At 51.2% G+C, this 20,175-nt stretch overlaps 2 protein-coding genes across 4 annotated transcripts; one reads left to right on the top strand and one right to left on the bottom strand.

Moving 5' to 3' along the window:
- Window positions 1-553: 553 nt before the first annotated feature.
- On the top strand, window positions 554-7,450 carry ACOT8 (acyl-CoA thioesterase 8). The gene is given in 7 exon segments (XM_042462596.1): window positions 554-742; window positions 2,901-2,940; window positions 2,942-3,038; window positions 3,159-3,384; window positions 5,205-5,362; window positions 6,783-6,974; window positions 7,085-7,450. Coding segments are annotated over 7 exon segments (948 nt in total). The 5' UTR covers window positions 554-626; the 3' UTR covers window positions 7,204-7,450.
- SNX21 (sorting nexin family member 21) lies at window positions 7,359-20,139 on the bottom strand. Of its 3 annotated transcripts, none has more exons than XM_042462593.1 (4): window positions 20,117-20,139; window positions 11,092-11,408; window positions 9,355-9,512; window positions 7,359-8,696 (listed from the first exon to the last, which is right to left on the bottom strand). In XM_042462593.1, the coding sequence occupies exons 1-4, from the start codon at window positions 20,122-20,124 to the stop codon at window positions 8,022-8,024; spliced, it is 1,158 nt and encodes a 385-aa protein (XP_042318527.1). In that variant the 5' UTR covers window positions 20,125-20,139; the 3' UTR covers window positions 7,359-8,021. The 3 variants fall into 3 exon arrangements, with proteins under 3 accessions (XP_042318527.1, XP_042318528.1, XP_042318529.1); XM_042462594.1 differs by lacking the exon at window positions 20,117-20,139 and adding an exon at window positions 14,646-14,794; XM_042462595.1 differs by lacking the exon at window positions 20,117-20,139 and adding an exon at window positions 13,011-14,596.
- Window positions 20,140-20,175: the final 36 nt, after the last annotated feature.

A 20,175-nucleotide genomic window follows, 5' to 3' on the forward strand; every position in this document is an offset into this window, starting at 1 on the left:
CTCTTGGGGTCAAAAGAGAAGGGCCATCCCTGTCCCCCCAGACCTAGCCCCTCAGGGCCTCCCTTGGCTATTCCTGTTGGTCTGTCCACTCAGACCCCACTTTGGCTTCTCCAGGGGCCAAACTCAGGAGCCTTGACCCTTCCCTGCCCACTCTGCCCTTGTCCTGCTTCTGGGCTTTCCCCCTTCCTCCCCACTCAGGCCCCGTGCCTTCTCTCCTGGGGCCACATGGGGGCCTCTTGCCTTGGCTTCTCTCCAGAGGGAAAAGGGGGGGCTCTTAACACCTCTCCTCCAGGGACCACGTGCCACTAGAGCAACCGGGCTTTCTCCCTTCTATTGCCCTTCTTCTTCTCCTTCCGCTTCCGGTTGCGCGGGAGAACCAACCAGGTCAGCTCCGGCGCCTGACTATAAACCAAGAATAAAACCCGCCCCTCCGACTCCGCCAGCCAATCGGGAGCCACGGCGTTGACGCTCGACCAATCACGAGGCGGGACGCGGCCTAACGGACGCGGAGGCGGACCAACCACCTGCCAAGAGCGGGACTTCCGGTTTCTACAGCCACACTTCCGGTCCGTCCTTGAATTCTACCCCCGAGGCCTACTTCCGGGAGGGTCACATGACTGCCCAAGATGGCTGCCGCCAGGGACGCCGGCCGGTTCCGGGACGCGGAGGAGGGAGAGGACTTGCGGAGCGTCCTGGTGACCAGCGTCCTCAACCTGGAGCCGCTGGACCTCGACCTCTTCCGGTCAGCGGGGCGCTCTTCCGGTTGAGGCCTACCTCTGAGGGAACCCTGGGATTTGTAGTTCGGGAGGGAGGCGCTAGAGCTGAGTGTTCTGTTCTCCCAAGTTCCTGAGGCTGGAGCCCTTTTACTAAGGCTTTAGAGTCATAGAATCATAGAGCTGGAAGAGACCACACCTCACTCTGGAATCCTGGGAAGCGTAGTTTGGGAGGGAGGCACTAGACCTCCCTGGGACCCACGTTCTTGTTGTTGTTGTGTGCCTTGGTGGCCTTGTCTTGGGATATCCGGAGGAGGCTTGCCATGGCGGCCTCCTCCTTCTCCCCTGAGGAGGCTGGGAGCGTGGCTTTCTCCCAGGGTCAGCTGGGGGCCCACTCCCCAAGCCTCGCCCTGCTGCTTTGTATGACAAGGCCTTCTTCTTAGCCGGAGTCTCAGCCAAGAGCGTGGCCTCCACACGATTAGCCCCAGAAAGAGGGGCAATGCCGGGTTTTGCTGCAATGAGAGCATCTGTGTGTCCCTTCTTCAGTCGGAGTCCGAGCTGCTCATGAGGCGCCTTGGATTCCATCGAATCCCATTCAAGCAAGAGTCTCCTGAAATAGCCACCGCCTTCAACCATTTCTTAATGCCCTGGCAGAGCTTCATTTTGCCCTGAAGTGTTTGTTTGTTTGTTTGTTTACCAGTGGTCCAGGGCAGACATGTTTAGCTCTAGAAAAAACGGAAAGAGCAGAGACACCTTTCATTGAGGATAAACTCTGGGAAACCAAAGAGGGATCTGTTGATTCCCAAGACAAACGGAGGTGTCGCTCTTGGATTTGGCCTCACAAGAACAAGCCTCATGGCCTTCATAGAAGCTGGATGAAAGGGAGTCATCGACAGCTGCTCCCAGCAGAGATGCCCCAATCTTCTTGTAGCACCTTAAAAGGCATGCAAGCCCTGCCACGGTTTTACCAGCGCCTTCTTTGATTGTGACAAAAGATGCGGAAATCATTTCGGGAACCAAGATATGAGAAATGCTGCTTCTGCCGTCAGTGACCCTGGCTCTCAGCCGAAAGAACCTGCTTCAAAAGAGCGCTCCTTTTAGCGCGACCCGAGCCACGCTTGGCTACTGAGTCTTCTCATTTTAGTCCTCTTTTGGGGCAGCCTTACATATTAATACAAAAACTGCCTTTTTATTTTTTTTTAACAAGTAATCTGTTTTAATATTCTAACAATTTAATTCTGTTTTAACATATGACTTTTCTATGTTTTTAATTATATTGTTTTTAAATGCTGTGAAGCCCTTCTGATTCCCAGTTCTGGAAAAGAGCAGGATCCAAAAATATGAAAATAGTAATAAGATTGATACAAAACACACACACACACAACAACCCTGGTTTCAACAGACGAGGTGAGACTCGAACCCTGGCCTCTAGAGTCAGAGTCCACCATCCAAAACCTTACGCCACGCTGGCTCTACTTTCTATCTCTGCAACCCAAACAGACTTTGACCTCACTGTATGGATATAAAGAGATCTTGTAGCACCTTTGAGACTAACTAATTAAAGGAAAGAAATAGTAAATGCATCTGAGGAAGTAGACTGAAGTCTAAGAAAGCTTATGCTGCCAGTTTCTTTCTTTGTTAGGTCCAAAATACACTATAGAAATAATCCAGTTTGAGACCACTTTAACTGCCCTGGCTCAATGCTAAAGAATTCTGGGAATTGTAGTTTATTGTGGCACCAGAGCTCTGACAGAGGCAGCTAAATGTCTCACAAAACTACAGTTCCCAGAATTCCCTAGCACTGAGCCAGGGCAGTTAAAGCAGTCTCAAACTGGATTATTTCTGCAGTGTGTTTTGGACCTTGGAGAGTCTCAAAGGTGCTACAAGATGACTGTGTTTGAGCTCACTATAACTCTTGCGGACACCTGGGATTTGTAGTTTGGGGTGAGGCCTTAAACCTCTTTGGCAGATAATTCTAAGGACTGCACATCCCAGGATTGCTCAGGATGATGGAACTATATGGCAATTCCACTGGGATAATTGTAAAGGACAGGAATTCACTTGCCTTCTGAGGTGGCTATACATGGGCCTAGCCTTGCCCTGCCTGGAACCAGACACAGTGGCCTGGAACAAACGCACCTACCGCCCAGTATAACGCCTTGCCTCTCTCTGTTTCCTTTCCCTCAGCGGGAGGCACTACTGGGTCCCAGTCACGGAGCGACTCTTTGGGGGGGCAGATTGTCGGCCAGGCATTGGTGGCGGCAGCCAAGGCCGTGAGTGAGGACGTCCATGTCCATTCCTTGCACTGCTACTTTGTCAGAGCAGGTAATAAGGAGCCCCTCCTGGGAGGAGGAACATTGATCCTGGAGCAATGCAGCCAACCAAGACTGGCTGTTGAGTTGCAGGCTGAAAGTGGCATAACCCTTCCTTCATCCTTTCTTCCAGGGGATCCCACGGTGCCGGTCCTGTACCAAGTGGAGCGCACCCGCACAGGGAGGAGCTTCTCGGTGCGATCGGTCAAAGCTATCCAGCATGGGAAGCCCATCCTCATCTGCCAGGCTTCCTTCCAACAGGCGCAGCTTAGCCCTATCCAGCACCAGTTCCACATGCCAGAGGTGCCACTCCCAGAAGAGCTCCTGACCAATGAAGAGCTCATCCACAAATACCTTCAGTGAGTGGTGGGGACCATATCTCTTTCCCTCTGCTGGAGGAGATGCTGTGCTTGAGGGTGGGCAGAAAGTTAACCAAAAGCTGAAGTCCTGGGTGTGTATGAGAGTGAGAGTTGCCCAGGTGCCGACTTTTACCACTTGTGCATAACTCAACAATCCTCCATTGCTTGAGGCTGCAGAGGTTCTCTTTTCTGAAAACATGGAGAACGATGGGGGAGGACCTTCTCTAATGTTCTTTAAGCAAGCAGGAACCTCATCTGGGCTAATTGCTTTTAACCTTGCTCTGCACCTGCATCCAATTCAGAACTCACCTGTGGCTCCCCTGCATCTCTGAGAGTTCTGGGCAAACTAAGGAGTGTTCCTCGCCACCCCGGCTGGTCCAAGCAATGGACAGTCAGAGCCTCTGCGGCCTTCAGCAAGTGTGAGATGAGGGTAACCAGCCTGCCAGCCACTTTGGCTGTACAAGGATAGAATCCTAGAGTCGGCAGAGACTCCCAAGGGCCATCCAATCCAACCCCATTCTGCCATGTAGGAAGACACAATCAAAGCCTTCCCTGTGAGAGATGGCCATCCAGCCTCTGTTTAAAAACCTCCAAAGGAGACTCCACCACACTTTGAGGCAGTGTTTGAAATGGTGCCTTTAATATTTCACTTTTAAGAAAGTCCCATCCATCACAAACAGTATTTCCCTAAGTTTACTGAAATCAGCTTTCTTATGTTTTGGACTACACTAGGCTTCTCCTTTCTGCTTTATAACAAAACTCCATGAGAAGGGTCCATGTGATCCCTCCACTTTCACCCCATTAACCAGGTCAACCCTGTTGATTAGAATCAGATCTAAAACAGCTGATCTCTGTTGCTTCTTGGACATTCTGGACAATGAAATTGTCTGCAAGGCAAATGAGGAATTTGTTGGACCTTAACTGTTTGGCAGAATGTGACTTCCAACAAATATCAAGATAGTTGAACTCCTCATTACTGCTACATCTCTCCTTTCTGAATACAGTATGTGGTTACCTGTTACAGAAATACACCCACGTCCTCAGTCTGATTTGGAGATCTGCAGAAGACCCCCAACACCACCACAAAGCTGTTGTTTCTCTCCCCCTTAATTTTTACTCAGTTACTTTCAAGTTGGTTTCCCAGATTTAAGTCATGGATCTCTTCACAGGAGTAAACGTTCTTGACATATAATGCTCCTCCTCCTTTCCTGTTTGGTCTGTTTCTCTGAAATAGGCTGTACCCCTCCATTACTACATTCCTAACCTGAGACTCATCCCACCAGGTTTCAGTGATGTCTATTATATCATATTTGCTTTGCTGTGTTAATTCTCTCTCTAAGAATTGGGTAGGGAAGCTGACTTGAAGGCAACGACTATCAGGGAAGCTATGGTCCTCCAGAGATGCTGTGGGTCTGCAAGTCTTGTCAGCTCTAGGTCAACAGTCAGCAGTAAGAGATGATAGAAGCTGCAGTCTGACATTTCCTGGAGTACCACACATTCCACATCCTGGCCTTAACACAAAGCATAGCAGTAGTGGTTGTTGTTGTATGCATTCTAGTCATATCCAAGTGAGGCAACCCTAAGGCTACCTTATCACAGGTTTTTCCTGGCAGAATTTGTTCAGAGTGGGGTTTGCCTTTGCCTTCTTCTGAGGCTGAGAAAGTGTGACTTGCCCAAGGTCACCCAGGGGTTTCCATGGACAAGCAGGGAATTGTAGCCCACTGCTTGAACTGCTCCAGTACTCAAAACACAGTTGCAATGGTACTCACTCTCCTAAATTTGCCTTTCTAGCCACCTGATTCCTGTCTGTATTTTCAAAGGGACCCAAACCTCCTGGAGCAGTACCGCCAAAGGCTCACCAAGATGTTGGCACAAGAAGTTCCCATTGAGATGAAGCCAGTGAACCCACCCGATCTCTATCACCAGAACTTGCAGGAGCCCAAGCAGCTCTTCTGGGTGCGGGCCAAAGGCTACATTGGTAAAGTATGCCCACCATGCTCCCTCCCTTCATCCCTCTGGTTTGCCACATGCTGCCCTAGAAGAGACTCCATGGCTGGGACTAAGAGAAATCCCCCATATCAAACATCTGTCCCTCAATTAGCTTCCGGGCACAGTATCAGGTGTTGGTTATTACCTATAAAGCCCTACATGGCCTGGGTCCAGCTTACCTGAGGGAACGCCTCCTCCCATACAATCCTTCCCACACTCTCAGGTCCTCTGGTAAGAATCTCTTGCAGTCTAAGAAAACCAGACTGGTATTGACTTCCCAGAGGATGTTTTCTGTTGCCGCTCCAAAAATCTGGAATGACCTGCTGGAGGAGATCTGTCATATAACATCTTTGGAGGCCTTTAAGAAGGCAATAAAAACGGCTCTCTTCCAGCAGGCCTGGCCTTCCCAAACTGACCTCCTTGGAATTTTTCACTCTCCATTTGCATAGCTGTTCCCACCGGACTGTGATCATGATTGATTTTACTGACTATTTTATTGGGAGCATTTTATTGGGAATTGTTGTTTTAACGCTATTTTAGGGTGGGAGGGAGATAGGGAATTAGGATTTGATATGTCTTGTTATGTTTTTACTTGTCACTTGTTGTATCGTAATTTCATTGTTCTTTTGTTTGTTGTTACCCGCCTCGATCCAATACAGGGAGAAGCAGGATACAAATAATAATAATAATAATAATTGTTATGCCTTCCTTTGGATCGAGATGCAGAACTCCAGCCTCCCATCTGCAACCCAGCCTCTATTTTGCCAGAGGAAGAGGGTCATAGAGTGGAAAGTGCAGCTCTGCTGTCTTTCCAGAAGTGTCCCCCCCCCCCCCCGTGGGCTAGAAGTTGGCTTCATAGCATATTTTGTTTGTTCATCTTTGTATTCCAGGAATGGGCAACTGTCACGGTTTAGGCGACCACATTGGGTTCCTTGGATCTTACATTGGGTTCCTTGGATCTTAAAAAAGGAAAGTGTGGCCCTGTAACATCCAAGGAATCTTTTTAAAAGATCCAAGAGATCTTTTTTTTAAAAGGAGAGGGTGGCATAGGGGGCAAGTTAGTGGTGTTTTAGCCCCAGGGCAAGAGACCTTTTTCTGCAAGAGAAGGTGACTTAGGAATTAACCTCTAGCTCTAGGGCACTTCCTGTTGGGAAAAAGGATTTCTACTGAACGTATAAAAGTATGTTTGGGACTATGTTATGTGACAATTTTATGTGCCCTGGAGATGGACCTGAGGGCAAAAAGTCTTGGGGGGAAACTTTTTTGTGTGTTTGTAGGATGCAGCGGTCAGGGCAATTCTAGCAGCACTGCTCTACCTATTTCTCGATGAGCAGCTAAAGAGGGGTCTTTTGGGTCCATTGGGTGGAAGGATTGCTGTTCCCTTTGCAGGCAATGTTTATGTGTTTCAGGGGATTGTGACATGAAGCTGCACTGTTGCGTGGCTGCCTACATCTCCGACTACGCTTTCCTACACACAGCCCTGCTGCCCCACCAACACTACAAGGTTGGCTTCCTGGCCTCCCTCGATCACTCCCTGTGGTTCCATGCCCCCTTCCGAGCCGACCATTGGATGCTCTATGAGTGTGAGAGCCCCTGGGCCGGTAGGTGCTGCCTTTGTGTGGTGAGGAGGGAACACTGCAAGGCAAGGAAGGGTCTTGTGAGAGGGAACTGACGCTGCAGCCTCCCTCTTTCTCTTTCTGCCCCATCCCAGGGGGGTGCCGGGGACTGGTGCAGGGGCGGCTGTGGCGCAGAGATGGTGTGTTGGCTGCCACCTGCGCCCAGGAAGGAGTCATCAGAGTGAAGGAACAGAGAGCTATAAGCAAGCTATAGTAAGTACTCCCTCCCCAGCTATGGTTCCTGGCAGGAGGTGCCAGCTCAGCCTTCATGGATGTGAACAAGGCCTCCACACTTGACCCTGAACCTTAAAGCATCCGCAGCTAGAGGCAAGCTCTGCAAATGGGCAGATGTGCAGAGAGACTTGGAGATGGCAGTACAGATTGTGTGGTTTTTATTGGGCATGTTAATTACAGACTGGCCCGTGGCTTTCCAGATTACCAATAAAGTGACTGAAGCTCCCTGCAAGGCTCTGGTCTCTTGGGGGTGCAGGGTGTGTGTGTGTGTAAGTGAGTAATCAGGGACCCTTCCTTCCCCCATGGAAGGAAGGGGACAAAAAAATCATGGTGTTACATCCCCCCTCCAACCCACTCCCCCCATTACCTTTTCCCTAATATCCCATCTTGTGGTGGTTGCAGTGCAATCCATCCATATATATGAGTCCAGTGAGCAGCAACATCACAGTTCATAAGACCGCTATCCCACCTGCCGCACCTCTGTCCAAGATGCTTGTGGCAAGTGCTATCTTCCCTTTTTCTTGTCAAATCTTCAAGCCATGCTACAATTCCTTCTCAAAAGAGAAGGAAGCACTGAATCCCTGTACTACACAGGCGCGGCGTCTCTGGGCTAATCCTGGCAGCAGCAGCTGTTTCCACTCAGACCAAGGAACCAGAGGGGTCCTGGCTCTCAGAGGCTGGGGTTCCAAGAGGAGAGGGTCCAAATCACCCACGTCTGTTTGATTCCTGCTCACTCCCCAACTGCTGGCTCCTCTCTGGCGCTACGCTAGCTAGGCCGCAGCCGCCCCTTCCTTCCTCTCAGGGCAGGGGCTGTTTGATGAGCAGCTCCTTCAGGGTGGGCGATGGGAGCAGCCCTCCTCCATGGGCTACTTGCAGGCCTTGGAGGCGGGCCTCAGCCTCCCTCTTGTCCTTGCCCAGAGTCCAGGCCAGGTGGACATGAGTCTGCAAGAAGGGGACCAGGAGCGTGTGGCTCTCTTGGGCCCCCAGGAGACGCAGGGCCTGTTCACAGGAGGCATAGGCATTGTCAAATTGCTCCAGCTCCTGATGGCACACCGCCAGACCGGCCAGGGTCAGCAGAAAGTGCCCCGAGTGGCTAGCACCCAGCTTCTCCTGAAGCCGGTGGGCGTTGGTCCAGGCCACCAGGGCCTCCCGGTACAAGCCACTGCAAGTCATGTGCTGCGCTTCCCGCAGGTCCTCTAGGAAGAAGAACTCCAGGTACTCAGCTGAGCGCCGAACCTCTGACAAGGAGTGCAAGTGGGAGAGGAACTGCTCAAAAGCCCGGCTCCGCTTGGCAATGGTTTCTGCGGTGAAGTTGCGCCTTAGCCGCTTCCGGGGGAAGGAGATGTCCACCATGTCAGCCCCGAAGCGCCGGCGCAAGTGTCGGTTCAGCCGCTCAAAGTCTGAGTAGCGGCGGGAGATGGTGGCGGGCGCCTTGTCAAACTGCCCCGCCTGGATCAAGTAGATGGTGTAGAGCTGTGGAGCAGAATGGGAAGAAGGGTGAGGGAAGCTGTCCAGATCTACTGGATCCCCTCCCCATGGCAAAGCCCAATGGCGATCAGCAGGCAGGCGTCTCGCAATCCGCACACACACACACAATATATTCTCTCTCTCACTCCACAAGCAGATTCCAAAAGCAGAGCAGGTGAGGTGGTGGCGGCGGCAGCAACGGCCAAAAGAGTTACCTGAGGCTCTTCTGAGCCAGCCATGCCCAAACCGCAGCAGAAGGAAAGAAGAGAGAAGAGTCAGGGCCCCCATGAGGACAAAGTAAAGGACAGGAGCAGCACAGCCACAAACCCACTGCCTTGGGGGAGATGGAGAACGACTCCACCTGGCCAGCGCTCCTTTCCCTGGCTTAGAACCGTGGCTCCCAAATTCCAGTCCTCCAGATGTTCTGGACTTAGCTCCATCCAGCTGGACCAGTGGGAGTCCAAAACATCTGGTTTGGATGAACTGGGAATGTTGGGTCAAAGGAGGAGGGCCGGGAGAACCCAATCTGTCTCTTTGGTTCCCTCTACTGCCTCATACCCCGAGAGGTTGGTTCACCTCCATCTTTCTCTGCTGACCAACAGTCGAATTCCCCTCCTTCGCTTCCCAAGGGCCCATCCTTCCCCTCCCTCCCCCCGTCACTCACCACGTACTTGGAGTTGCGCTCGTTGACCACACTGGCGCTGGTAACCTCGAACAGGAGGCGCTGGGGTATGAAGCTGCCCCGGGATTTCCGCCAGAGCTCCTGCAGCTGCCTCGTGAGCATGTTGCTGCCCCGGCGCTCAGGCGAGGGAGGGCTGTGCTCTGTGCCAAAGGGGAGAATGGGAGAGGGAGAGAGAGGGGGCACAGATATTGGGGTTGGGGGAACTGGTCTGCCATCCTGCTGGACCACCGCTCCTGCCGCCCTTGGAGTGGGATTCCTGCAGCACTGCAACCACCAGAAGCCCTAGCAGGCATAGCCAGGGATGGGGAAGGCTGGCAGCTGCAGTTCAGCAACATCCAGAGGCCACACCATCCCTCCCCAAGATGGAAAATATGGGGTCTCTTCGAACTCTATGATTCTATCATTTAAGTTAGTGAAAGCTGATGCCACCAACTTCTGTCTCTCAGTTAAGTGTCAAAGGTGCCACAAGATCCCTTTGCATCTAGATGTAGAGACCTAGGTTACATGATCCTAAAGTTGATTCACAGCCCATAATAACCTGATTACAATCCAATTGAAGTTCAAAGGTCTGTCTGCAAGCCTCCCATATTTAAACAGGGCTATCATATCACCTCTTAACCTTCTCCAAGCTAAACATCCCCAGCTCCCGAAGTCGTTCTTCATTGGGCTTCATGGTTTCCAGACCCTTCACCATTTTGGTGGCCCACTTCAGGATATGCTCGTTTCTCCACATCCTTTTAAAATTGTGGGGCCCAGAACTAGACACAGGATTATTCCAGGTGAGGCCTGACCAAAGCAGAATAGAGTGGCACTATTACTACGCTAGATCTACTTCATCAGATGCATACTTAAGCTTATGTTAAAACTTCTTTCTGAATATCGCACTACACCATTACAGTGCTATTATTCCACTTTAACTGCTATTGGTGACTCCTGTGGTATCCTGGGATTTGCAGTTTAGGGAAGAGCATTTAGAATTGTTAGCCAGAGAGCTCTTGGGCCTGACTAGACTATAAACCCCAGAATGCCACAGGAAGAAGCCATCCCAGTAAAAGTGGAATAACAGTGCTGTAACAGTGCAGCACTGTCTCAAAGGTGCTACAAGAACCTTTTGCATACTGATATTCCAGACTGGGATCTCTGCACATGGAGTTATGCATCAGAGGTGCTACACAACCCTCAGGCCAAGTGGCAGAGTTGCACCATTGAGCCACCGCATCTAATCAGTAGCTGAAGGTACATCCATACACATTGGTATATTACATGCACAGTTTTGTTCCTGCTGTTTCACATTGGGCAAACATATCTGTGAGCAACTGGATTCGAGCCAAAGTGTCCTGCTGAGTCTAACAGTGCAGGAAATTTAAGCCTTGTTCCTGCAATGTGTTTGTTTTTCATACCTTGGCCCCATAGCTAACAATACAGTTGCTCCTCCACATTCGCAGGGATCCATTCCAGACCTCCCCTCTGCGAAAACCAAAATGCACATATATTCAAGCCCCATTGGCATGTATCGGGGTGCGTTCCCATGGGTGTGCGTCCCATTGTTTCCCCCTCCATTTCCTGCTCGTGTGTATGCGAAGGACACGGATCTCGAGTCCGCAAAAAGGGGTGGCTGTATATGCTTTTCAAATGATGAAATGTTCCCGAGACATCATGCCCACAATCTGTGTGGAATTGGGAATGCCCCCCTCCTCCTGGCATTGGGGTCCTCCTTACCTCCATTCTCTGCATCCTCTCCAAGGAGCCCAGGATCTAGGGGTCCCCCCTGGCTCTGTCTAGCCACAGTGGGGGTCCCCCCTTCCTCCTCTTCTTCCTCTCCTTCCTCCTCCTCTTTGTCATTGCTGGTGAAGCTCAGGGTCCCGCTCAGCCGTGTCGAGAGGCCCTCCGTGTCGTCCTCCAGCTCAGAACTCTCTGGGAACTCTTCGGCCTCCAAGCTGCAGCCAGCCAGTCCGTCCTGCTCGCCTTCCCCAGTCAGTGCGTGTCTCAGGCGGTGCAGGATGCGGGACGCCATGGGGCTGCGGCCGTGGGGAGCCCTGCAGGGAAAGAGGGCTGTTGGGGTCAAGGTGCAGGGCCTAGTCCTGACTGTCCCCCAGGGCTGAAAAGGCAGCAGATGGGGGACCCTTCTCAGGCCAAATTTCTGGAATCCCCCTCTCTTTGCCTCATTCCTCTCCTCCCTCCTGGCAGATCAGGACTCTTGGAAAAGAGATGCCACTGAGAGTAAGGGCTGTTTGACAGTGGAACACACTCTTTCCTCTGAGATTATAGTGGAGTTTCCTTCCTTGGAGGACTTTAAACAGAAGCTGGATGGCCATCTGTCAATGGGGATGCTTTGATTGAGAGTTCCTGCATGGCAGAAGAAGCGGGTTGGGCTGGATGGCCTTTTTCAGGTCTCTTCCAACTCTACGATTCTATGATTCTATGCTCTCCTGGAAGTGCATGCCACTAGCCCAGGCCTTGGGACTGGCCCCAGCCCGGTCCTGTCGCCAATTGCCGCCGGGGCCTTTGACGTCTCGCGCGAGGGGCATGGTGGGGCAATTGTCTATAGAAGCCTCAGAAACATGCATTTATCTTAACATTTTTTTAAAAATCAGCAAATTTTTTCGTATGACCTCCATTTTTTATTTAAAAAGTGCCCTCCATTTGAAAATTTTGTCCTACATTTCTCCCGGTTTATTTATTTATTTAATGTTTTAAAAAATTATTTAATTATTTATTTTTTGGCTTCGGCCCCCCAGTTGTCTGAGGGACAGCAACCCGGCCCCCGGCTCAAAAGGGTTGCCTACCCCTGCCCTAGCCCATAGGGACAGGGTCTGTGGTCCTTGCTCCAGAGTCTTAAGAAAAGTCCCTTTTCTAGTAGTAGTAATAATAATAATAATAATTATTATTATTATTTATTTATAGCCCGCCTCTCCCCAAAGGATCAAAGCAGGCAACAATCATAAAATCACAATACAGTAACATAGTTAACATAATCCCTAACCCCCAACTGAAAACTACAAAACATCATAAAACACAATCAAAGTTACTAAAATTAATCTAAAATTAACACTCATTAAGATGAGGCAATTGTGGGAAGAATGAAGCAACCAGAGTTATGGGACAGACATGGGACAATGGGGAGCCCGTTTCAGTCGGGGAGGAATTGGAAGGGACCCCAAGGGCCTCCAGCCCAACCCCAGATTCTGCCCCCCAGTCGTTTCCTATGCAAAAGGGCCATCCAGCCTCTGTTTAAAAATAGCCCCCAAAGAAGGAAAGGCACCTCAGTCTCCAAAGGAGTCAAGCAGCTCTTACTGTTCAGGTGGAATCCTTTTTCCTGTAGTTTGAATCCAGTGCTCCATTAGGTCCTATTCTCTGGAGCAGCAGGAAACAAGCTTGCTCCCTCCTCAACATGACATCCCTTCAAATACTTAAACAGGGCTCTCATCGTATCCCCTCTTAACCTTCTCTTCTCCAGGCTAAACATCCCCAGCATCTCCCTAAGTCTCTCCTCAGAGGGCTTCGTGGTTTCCAGGCCCTTCACCATTTTGGTGGCCCTTCTCTGGATACAGTCCGAAGTTCTCAAATCAGAGGCAAGTGTTCTTAACATTTGCTACAAGGGTTAAGCTCCATGGTTGGCTTTCATGATGGTTAACTACCTTGCAGACCTGCTTTACTTCCAAAAAAGGTACATATGTATTTAATGAAGAAATTAAAATGTCATGAAAGCAGATTCAAACTGTGAAGAATCCATGGAGAGCTGCCTCTTGCATTGGAACATCTGGCTGGCCGCTCCGGGTTCTGGAGTGAGAGCCTCAAGGGCTCAGATTCCCCCGTTTGCTGGCCCTCCTTTGGACCTGCTCCAGCGTCTTCATATCCTTTTTGAATTATGGGGCCCAGAACTGGAGACAGGGTTATTCCAAGTGAGGCCTGGCCATACTTCCATTGAGGCAGCCTATTGAGCCTTCCCTCCCTTTGCTCTCTCCTGGAGGCGCATGCTGCCAGCCCCCATTGACTGGGTCGGTGCTCCTTGCTCCAATATTAAGGCAGAACATTTATCCCGCAAGCGCAGCTTGGAAAAGTAGCCCTTCCGTTTCTCTTGGCCAGCAAAAGCTCTCTTGGTGGCAGAGGCCCCTGTGGATGGCATCCTCTAAGGCTGAGTCTGCCCTGCAGAAATAGCTCCTCCTGAAGCCCTGGCGCCACAAGGAGATCCCATGGCACTAAGCCAAGAAAGCGCCAGCGGCATCAAACTGCTTCATTTCAGCAGTGCGGCCGCCATCATCACCCAAGGTTTGTCTGCCCTCCGTCCGACCGTTTCAGGTCTACTACATTGTGGCCGTATTTATTAACATTTAACATTTATGTTAAGGCAACTTTAGAAAAAATTAAAACACATAAAAGTATTATTATTAATGATGATGATGATGATGATGATGTTATTTTTATCCCGCCTTTCTCTTAACCTGGGAGCCCAGGCGGCTAAAGACCTGAAAAAGACCTGAAAACAGCCATTAGAATCCTAGGATTGGAAGAGAGCCCAAAAAGAAGGGCCCTGATCCCGTCCAAGGCCCTTCTTCTTCTTCTTCTGCCCTGCAGGAACTCTCCCTCAAAGCATCCCCTGAGAGAGAGAGACAGAGGGCCATCCAGCCTCCAAGGAGGGAGACCTCAGGATCAGGAAGGTCCTCCTGATGCTGAGCTGGCCTCTCTTTTGCTGGAGCTCCTGCACCTGACCTCCCTTCAAGCCTTTCAGGAGGGCTCTGGTCCTCCTCTCCCCTCTTGACCTTCTCTCAACCTTCATGAAAACCTGTCTGTCTGTCTGGAGACCTGCCTCAGCCTCAGCCTCAGCCCCAGGCCCAGGGCAAGCCTCCTCCCTGGGACAGAGCTGGCCAAGGAAGCCCCCCAAGTCGGAAACAGCTGGAAGAAGGCAGGCGCCCCCACAGCCCCCAACACTGGGCCCTCCGGCCGGGGGAAGAAGCCCAAAGGCCCCTCGCTGCTGGGGCCTTCTCTTCCAGAGGCTGCTGCTGCTGGGAAGCCCAAGCCACCCCGAGAGAGAGAGAGAGCCTGGGCCCCGCCAGTGGCTTGAAGGTCGGCTTCGTCTGGAGCCTGGAAAGGCCTGGGCTGCCAGGGACCCCCGAGGCCTCCTCCCCGAGAGAAGGGGGCCATTCGAGCCAGGAGCCAGGAAGCCGAGGGGGCGGCGGCGGGGGCTCTTCTTCCTCAGCCTCCCTCCCTCCCTCCCTCGGGTCCCTGGCGCCAGCTGAGAGGAGAAGGGCCCCGGCCGGGGGCTCCTTCCTTACCCGCGGCCCAGGCCAGCCCCGGAGGAGGAGGAAGCGAGGAAGAAGAAGCCGGCCAGCGGGCAGCCCTGACTGCGGGCCGCCGCTCTCCGGGCTCCTCCTCCTCCTCCTCCTCCTCCTCCTCTTCCCGCCCGGCGGACCAAGCGAACCCAGCGAAGGGAGGAGGCTCCTGCTCAGGAATCTGCTGGACAACCCGGGCCAAGAAGGGCAGGGCTCCCGAGGGGCCCAGCAGCCCAGCCCTGGCGCCTTGGCTCCAGAACATCTGCCATGAGGAGCAGCCCTCCAAAGAGATCCAGGCAGAAGGCCCCACAGACCTGGAACAAGAGGAGAGCCGGGCAAAACAGGGCTTACTGTTGAACATAAAGCGGACAGCAGACATCAGGACCACCGAGGAGGGCCCTCCCCAAGAAGGAAGAACTAGACAAGAAGGGACCAGAGGGGAGTCCAGGGGGGCTCTGTCCTGGGCCCAGGGCTATTCAGCATCTTTATCAATGACCTGGAGGACAGAATTGGGAGCAGACTTATCAAATTTGCAGATGATACCAAATTAGGGGGAATAGCTAATACCCCAGAGGACAGGATCAACATTCAAAATGACCTGAATAGACTAGAAAGCTGGGCCAAAGCTAACAAAATGAAATTCAACACGGAGAAATGTAAGGTACTGCACTTAGGGCGGAAAAATGAAATGCACAGATATAGGATTATGGGTGACACCTGGCTGAATGAAACTACGTGTGAAAGGGATCTAGGAGTCCAAGTAGACCACAAGTTGAACATGAGTCAACAGTGCGTTGCGGCAGCTAACAAGGCCAATGCTATTCTAGGCTGCATCAATAGAAGAATAGTGTCTAGATGGAGGGAAGTCATAGTGCCATTGTATTCTGCTCTGGTCAGGCCCCACCTGGAATAATATTGTGTCCAGTTCTGGGCAAAACAATTTGAAAAGGACATTGAGAAACTGGAGCCCTGTGTCCAAAGGAGGGAGACCCAAATGGTGAAGGGCCTGGAAACCATGAAGCCCTATGAAGAGAGACTTAGGGAGTTGCTGGGGATGTTTATCCTGGAGAAGAGAAGGTTAAGGGGTGATATGATGATAGCCCTGTTGAAATACTTCAAGGGATGTCATATTGAGGAGGGAGCAAGCTTGTTTTCTGCTGCTCCAGAGAACAGGACCCCAGGGACGTAGCCAAGGCAGGGGGTTCTTGGGGTCCAACCCCCCCCCTTCCATTAGAAAAATGAATGGTGTATGCTGCTGCACTCAAGCCCCATTATAATGGTGGCACTTAGTCTTCCTAAAATCCTAGCTATGTCCCTGAGGACCCAGAGCAATGGATGCAAGTTATAGGAAAAGAGAATCCAGCTCAACGTTGGGAGGACCTTCCTGAGAGTAAGGGCTGTTTGAGTGTGGAACACCCTCCTTCCTCAGAGATTGTGGTGGAGTCTCCTTCTTTGGAGATCTTTAAGCAGAGGCTGGATGGCCATCTCTCAATAGGGATGCTTTGATTTAAATTTCCTGCAACTCTATGATTCTATGATCCCTATCCCTGGGATCAAACATTGATAGAAATGGAGACTGCAGTCAGGAAATCAGAAGCAGATTAAGAATCGGAAGAACAGCTGTGAAAGAACAAGAGAAGATCCTAAAATGCAAAGATATCCAACTGAGCACCAAAGCCATTGCCTTCCCTCTGATGGCCCTGGAGGGATGTGGGAGATGGAGAGTTAAGGAAGAAGATAGGAAGGAAATCCATCCCTTGGAGATGAAGTGGGGCTGGGAAAGAGGGCTGAGGGTCCTGGAGCAGATCCAGCCAGAGACCTCCCTGGAAGAAGCCAAGAGGACCAGACTGAGGCTGTCGTACTTCGGACACATCCTGAGAAGGAAGGGCTCCTTGGAGAAGACCAGAGTCATGCTGGGAAAGGTGGGAGGAAGAGAGGAAGGCTGCATGGCAGATGGACTCTATGAAGGAGGTCACTATGGGATGGAATTAAGCAGAACAGGGGAGGACAGAGGGGGGTCTGGGAGATGTCTCATCCGTAGGGTCGCCATGGGTCCAGATTGACTTGAGGGCAGTTAACAACAAGGGAAGGCAGGGGAAGACTGGCCTATAAAGATACTTGGGGAAATACTGGAAACCTGGGAGAATATGTGCCCATGGGGATGCATAGGGACACATAATAGCTATGTGTCACCTATGTTTCCCTCTGGGCAAGCACTGTCATTTAGTTTTAATATGTCCCTTTGTTTAGTTATATATTATTTCACCCCATTTGCATGCCACCTTTCTCCCAGAAGGGACCTACACTGCTTCTTAGTACCACTCCAAATGGAGGACATCCTTGGAAGGAATCCCTCCTGGATAGGAAGTGGAAATGGAGGACAAGTCCCAGGAAAAGAGGGAGGACATGTCAGGTCACCCTGGATGGAGGACATTTTGGGAATGCCTCCTAGATGGAAGGTGGAAATGGAGGACAAGTCCTAGGAAAGTAGGACAGGTCTGGTCACCCTGGATGGAGGACATTTTGGAATTCTTCCTAGGCAAAAGGCTAGAATGGAGGAAAAGCAGGATGTTTGTTTTGACTCTGAATGGAAGACATCTTTGGAATCCCTCCTGGATAGAAGGTTGAAATGGAGGACAAGTCCTAAGAAAAGAGGGAGGATGTGACTGGTCATCCTGAATAGAGGACACTTGGGAATTCCTCCTGGATGAAGGTTGGACTGGATGGCCCTTAGGGGGTTTATTCCAACTCTAGGATTCTATGACGAACCCTGATCCTACATACTGGGAAACCTCCCAGGACTTTGACCCCTGAGACCCTGCAGTGGGGGCCAGTATTGTGGGACACATGGCAGCCAGAAGCAGGGACAGGCAGGGGCCCAAACCTGAAGAGCCCCAGGCCTCCATCTGCTGCACTTCCAGTCTTGCAACATCACCAAGACACACTCCTTGTTTGCATCCCCACCCTGTCCAGGTGTCTTTAAGGCCTTCCCTGCCATTGAGGTTCCAAAGGAGATGGACATGGTTCGGAGGGGGATGCCTTATTTAGCAACTGGCGGCCACTGCTGCCTCCTCCTCCTCCTCCTCATCAGCAGGTTTTCTTAGGAAGACTTTCTATTAATAGGGGAGGAAGGGAGGGATGACAGGGCCAAGGCACCTGCTGCTGCCCATCCTCAGGGCATTTCCAAACCCTTCTGCCTCCACTTTGGGGCCTGGCTGGGAGTCCCACAGGGAAAGCCCCCCAGCACCTGGTTCACAAGACCAGGACGCAGCCAACGGGGCTGGGAAACAGGGAAATCCGTTGCATGGAAGTGCAAGAAATACATTTTTCAAAGTTTACAGTTGCTCTCCCAAACTTTCAGTGGTCGATATACACTTGTCCCTCCATATTCACTAGGGTTAGGGGCACAAGACCCCCGTGAATATGGAAAAACCCACAGATAACAGAAACACCATGTTTCGACCTCAGAGGACACCTCTCTAGGAATCTCCAGGTCCTCCAGGGCAACTCTGTGGCCAAAGTCCGACAGACACTGGCCATAGAACTGCACTAGAAAAGCTACAAAGGCCTAGTAGAGTATTCTCTCTAGGACTCTCTAGGACCTCCAGGGCAACTCCGTGGCCAAAGTCCGACAGACACGGACCATAGAACTGCGCTGGAGGAGCTACAAAGGCCTAGTAGAGTGTTCTCTCTAGGGATCTCTAGGTCCTCCAGGGCAACTCTATGGTCAACGTCCAAAAGACACGGACCATAGAACTGCGCTGGAGGAGCTACAAAGGCTTAGTAGAATGTTCTCTCTAGGAATCTCTAGGTCTTTCAGTAGAACGTTTAGTTAAAGTTGACCATAGAGTTGCACTGGAGGACTTAGATATTCCTAGAGAGAACATATCAATTAAAATCTGTGAATAATCAAATCCGCAAATATCAATGCCACAAATATGGAGGGATGAGTATATAATCAGAGAAAGGTAGAACTTTAGAGTTGGAAGAGAGCCCAAAGGCCATTCTGCCATGCAGGAAGGCACCATTAAAACCTCCCAGTGATATCTGGCCATCCAGCCTCTGTTTGAAAACCTTAAAGAAGGCGCCTCCTCCACAGGCTCCGTATCTTCCTCTGTTGAACAGCTCTATCTTCAGCAAGTTCTTCCTAACACTGAGGTGGGATCTCTTTTCTTGTAATATGCATCCACTGCTCCGTGTTCCAGTTTCTGGTGCAGCAGAAAACAAATTTACTCCGTCCTCAGTATGGCATCCCTTCAAATATTTAAACAGGGCTATCATGTTCCCACCTTAACCTTCTCTTCTCCAAGCTAAACGTACCCAGCGCTCTCCTCATACTAGCCGATATACAATATGTGCATCATCCATAGTTTTATAGCAACAGATGCAAATATCTGTTAGTCACAGATCTTTGGAGGAAGGTTAGCGACCATAGATCTAAACAAGCCTTCATTGTTTAGTGTCCGTGGCTGACATTCAAGCCCTTTCCATCTTCTTGTTCATCCCAGCCAAATATATCTGTATATAGGCACCAGGGTCATCCCTGGTAAGTCCTTGGAAGGGAAACCACCAACAAATACCAGATGCTGTGGGTTCTCTTTCAGGGAAAGGAACTGGCAGAAGCCCCTCTGAGGAATTCTTGCTTAAGAAAACCCCTTGATATTAATGGGATCCCCATAAGCTGTCGGGTGACTTGAAGGCACACAGACAGAACAATTCCTAGCAGAATGTGAATACCCTTGCTTGCCCCCCCCCCCTGCATTGCCCAGCTCCCCATTCTGTCCTATGCAGTGGCATCACTAGCTATGGCGCTTCTGTTGCTCCATCAGTGGGCTTCCTCCCCAGGGAGAAGCCCAGCATCAGGGCAGCCAAGAAGGGCATGTGCTTGCCCCTCCTGCACTTTTGGGGAATCACCCAGTGCAATCCATATTCCATGCACTCTCCCAGTGATGCCACTGGTCCTATTGGCATTTTGTGTTTCCAGGGCATCAGCCTTTTAGCAATGGGGCGAACTCACAAATCCACCTGTCTCCTGGAGTAGTGCAATGAGTGTGAAGGCTTGGTGTCTTTTCTTCCCGGCCTTCTCTCCCCCCACATTATAGGGAAACCAGATCCTCGTGTCAACAAAACGGGACAGAACAGTTGGGAGCCAAGGAAGGCTGCTGGAAAAGGAATGAAGGCAAGGGGATGAATGCTCCGCATGCCTGCCCCCCCTCCCCACAGCCAAGACCCCAAGGCTGAGTGATGTGGGGGAGAGGCATGCAGAGCCACCCCTTCTATCATAATGAAGACCCCCCTCCTTGCAAGGGAACAGCCTTAGAGGCAAGACCCCCCCCTGAACTGGGCCAATGCTCCCTTCTCCATATGGGGTGGGTCTATTTTTACCCCTCTGCAGAAGTGGGGCAGGAGCTCAGCAGATGGGCATGCCTGCATCCATTGCACACTGACCCCCGCCCCTCATCTGTCGTCAATACCTTGCCATCCCCTCCGCCGTCTGGGGTAGGATTTCTCTCTGAGGCTCCCTGAGCCCAGC

The sequence above is a fragment of the Sceloporus undulatus genome, chromosome 4, assembly GCF_019175285.1.
Source record: "Sceloporus undulatus isolate JIND9_A2432 ecotype Alabama chromosome 4, SceUnd_v1.1, whole genome shotgun sequence".
NCBI lineage: Eukaryota > Metazoa > Chordata > Lepidosauria > Squamata > Phrynosomatidae > Sceloporus > Sceloporus undulatus.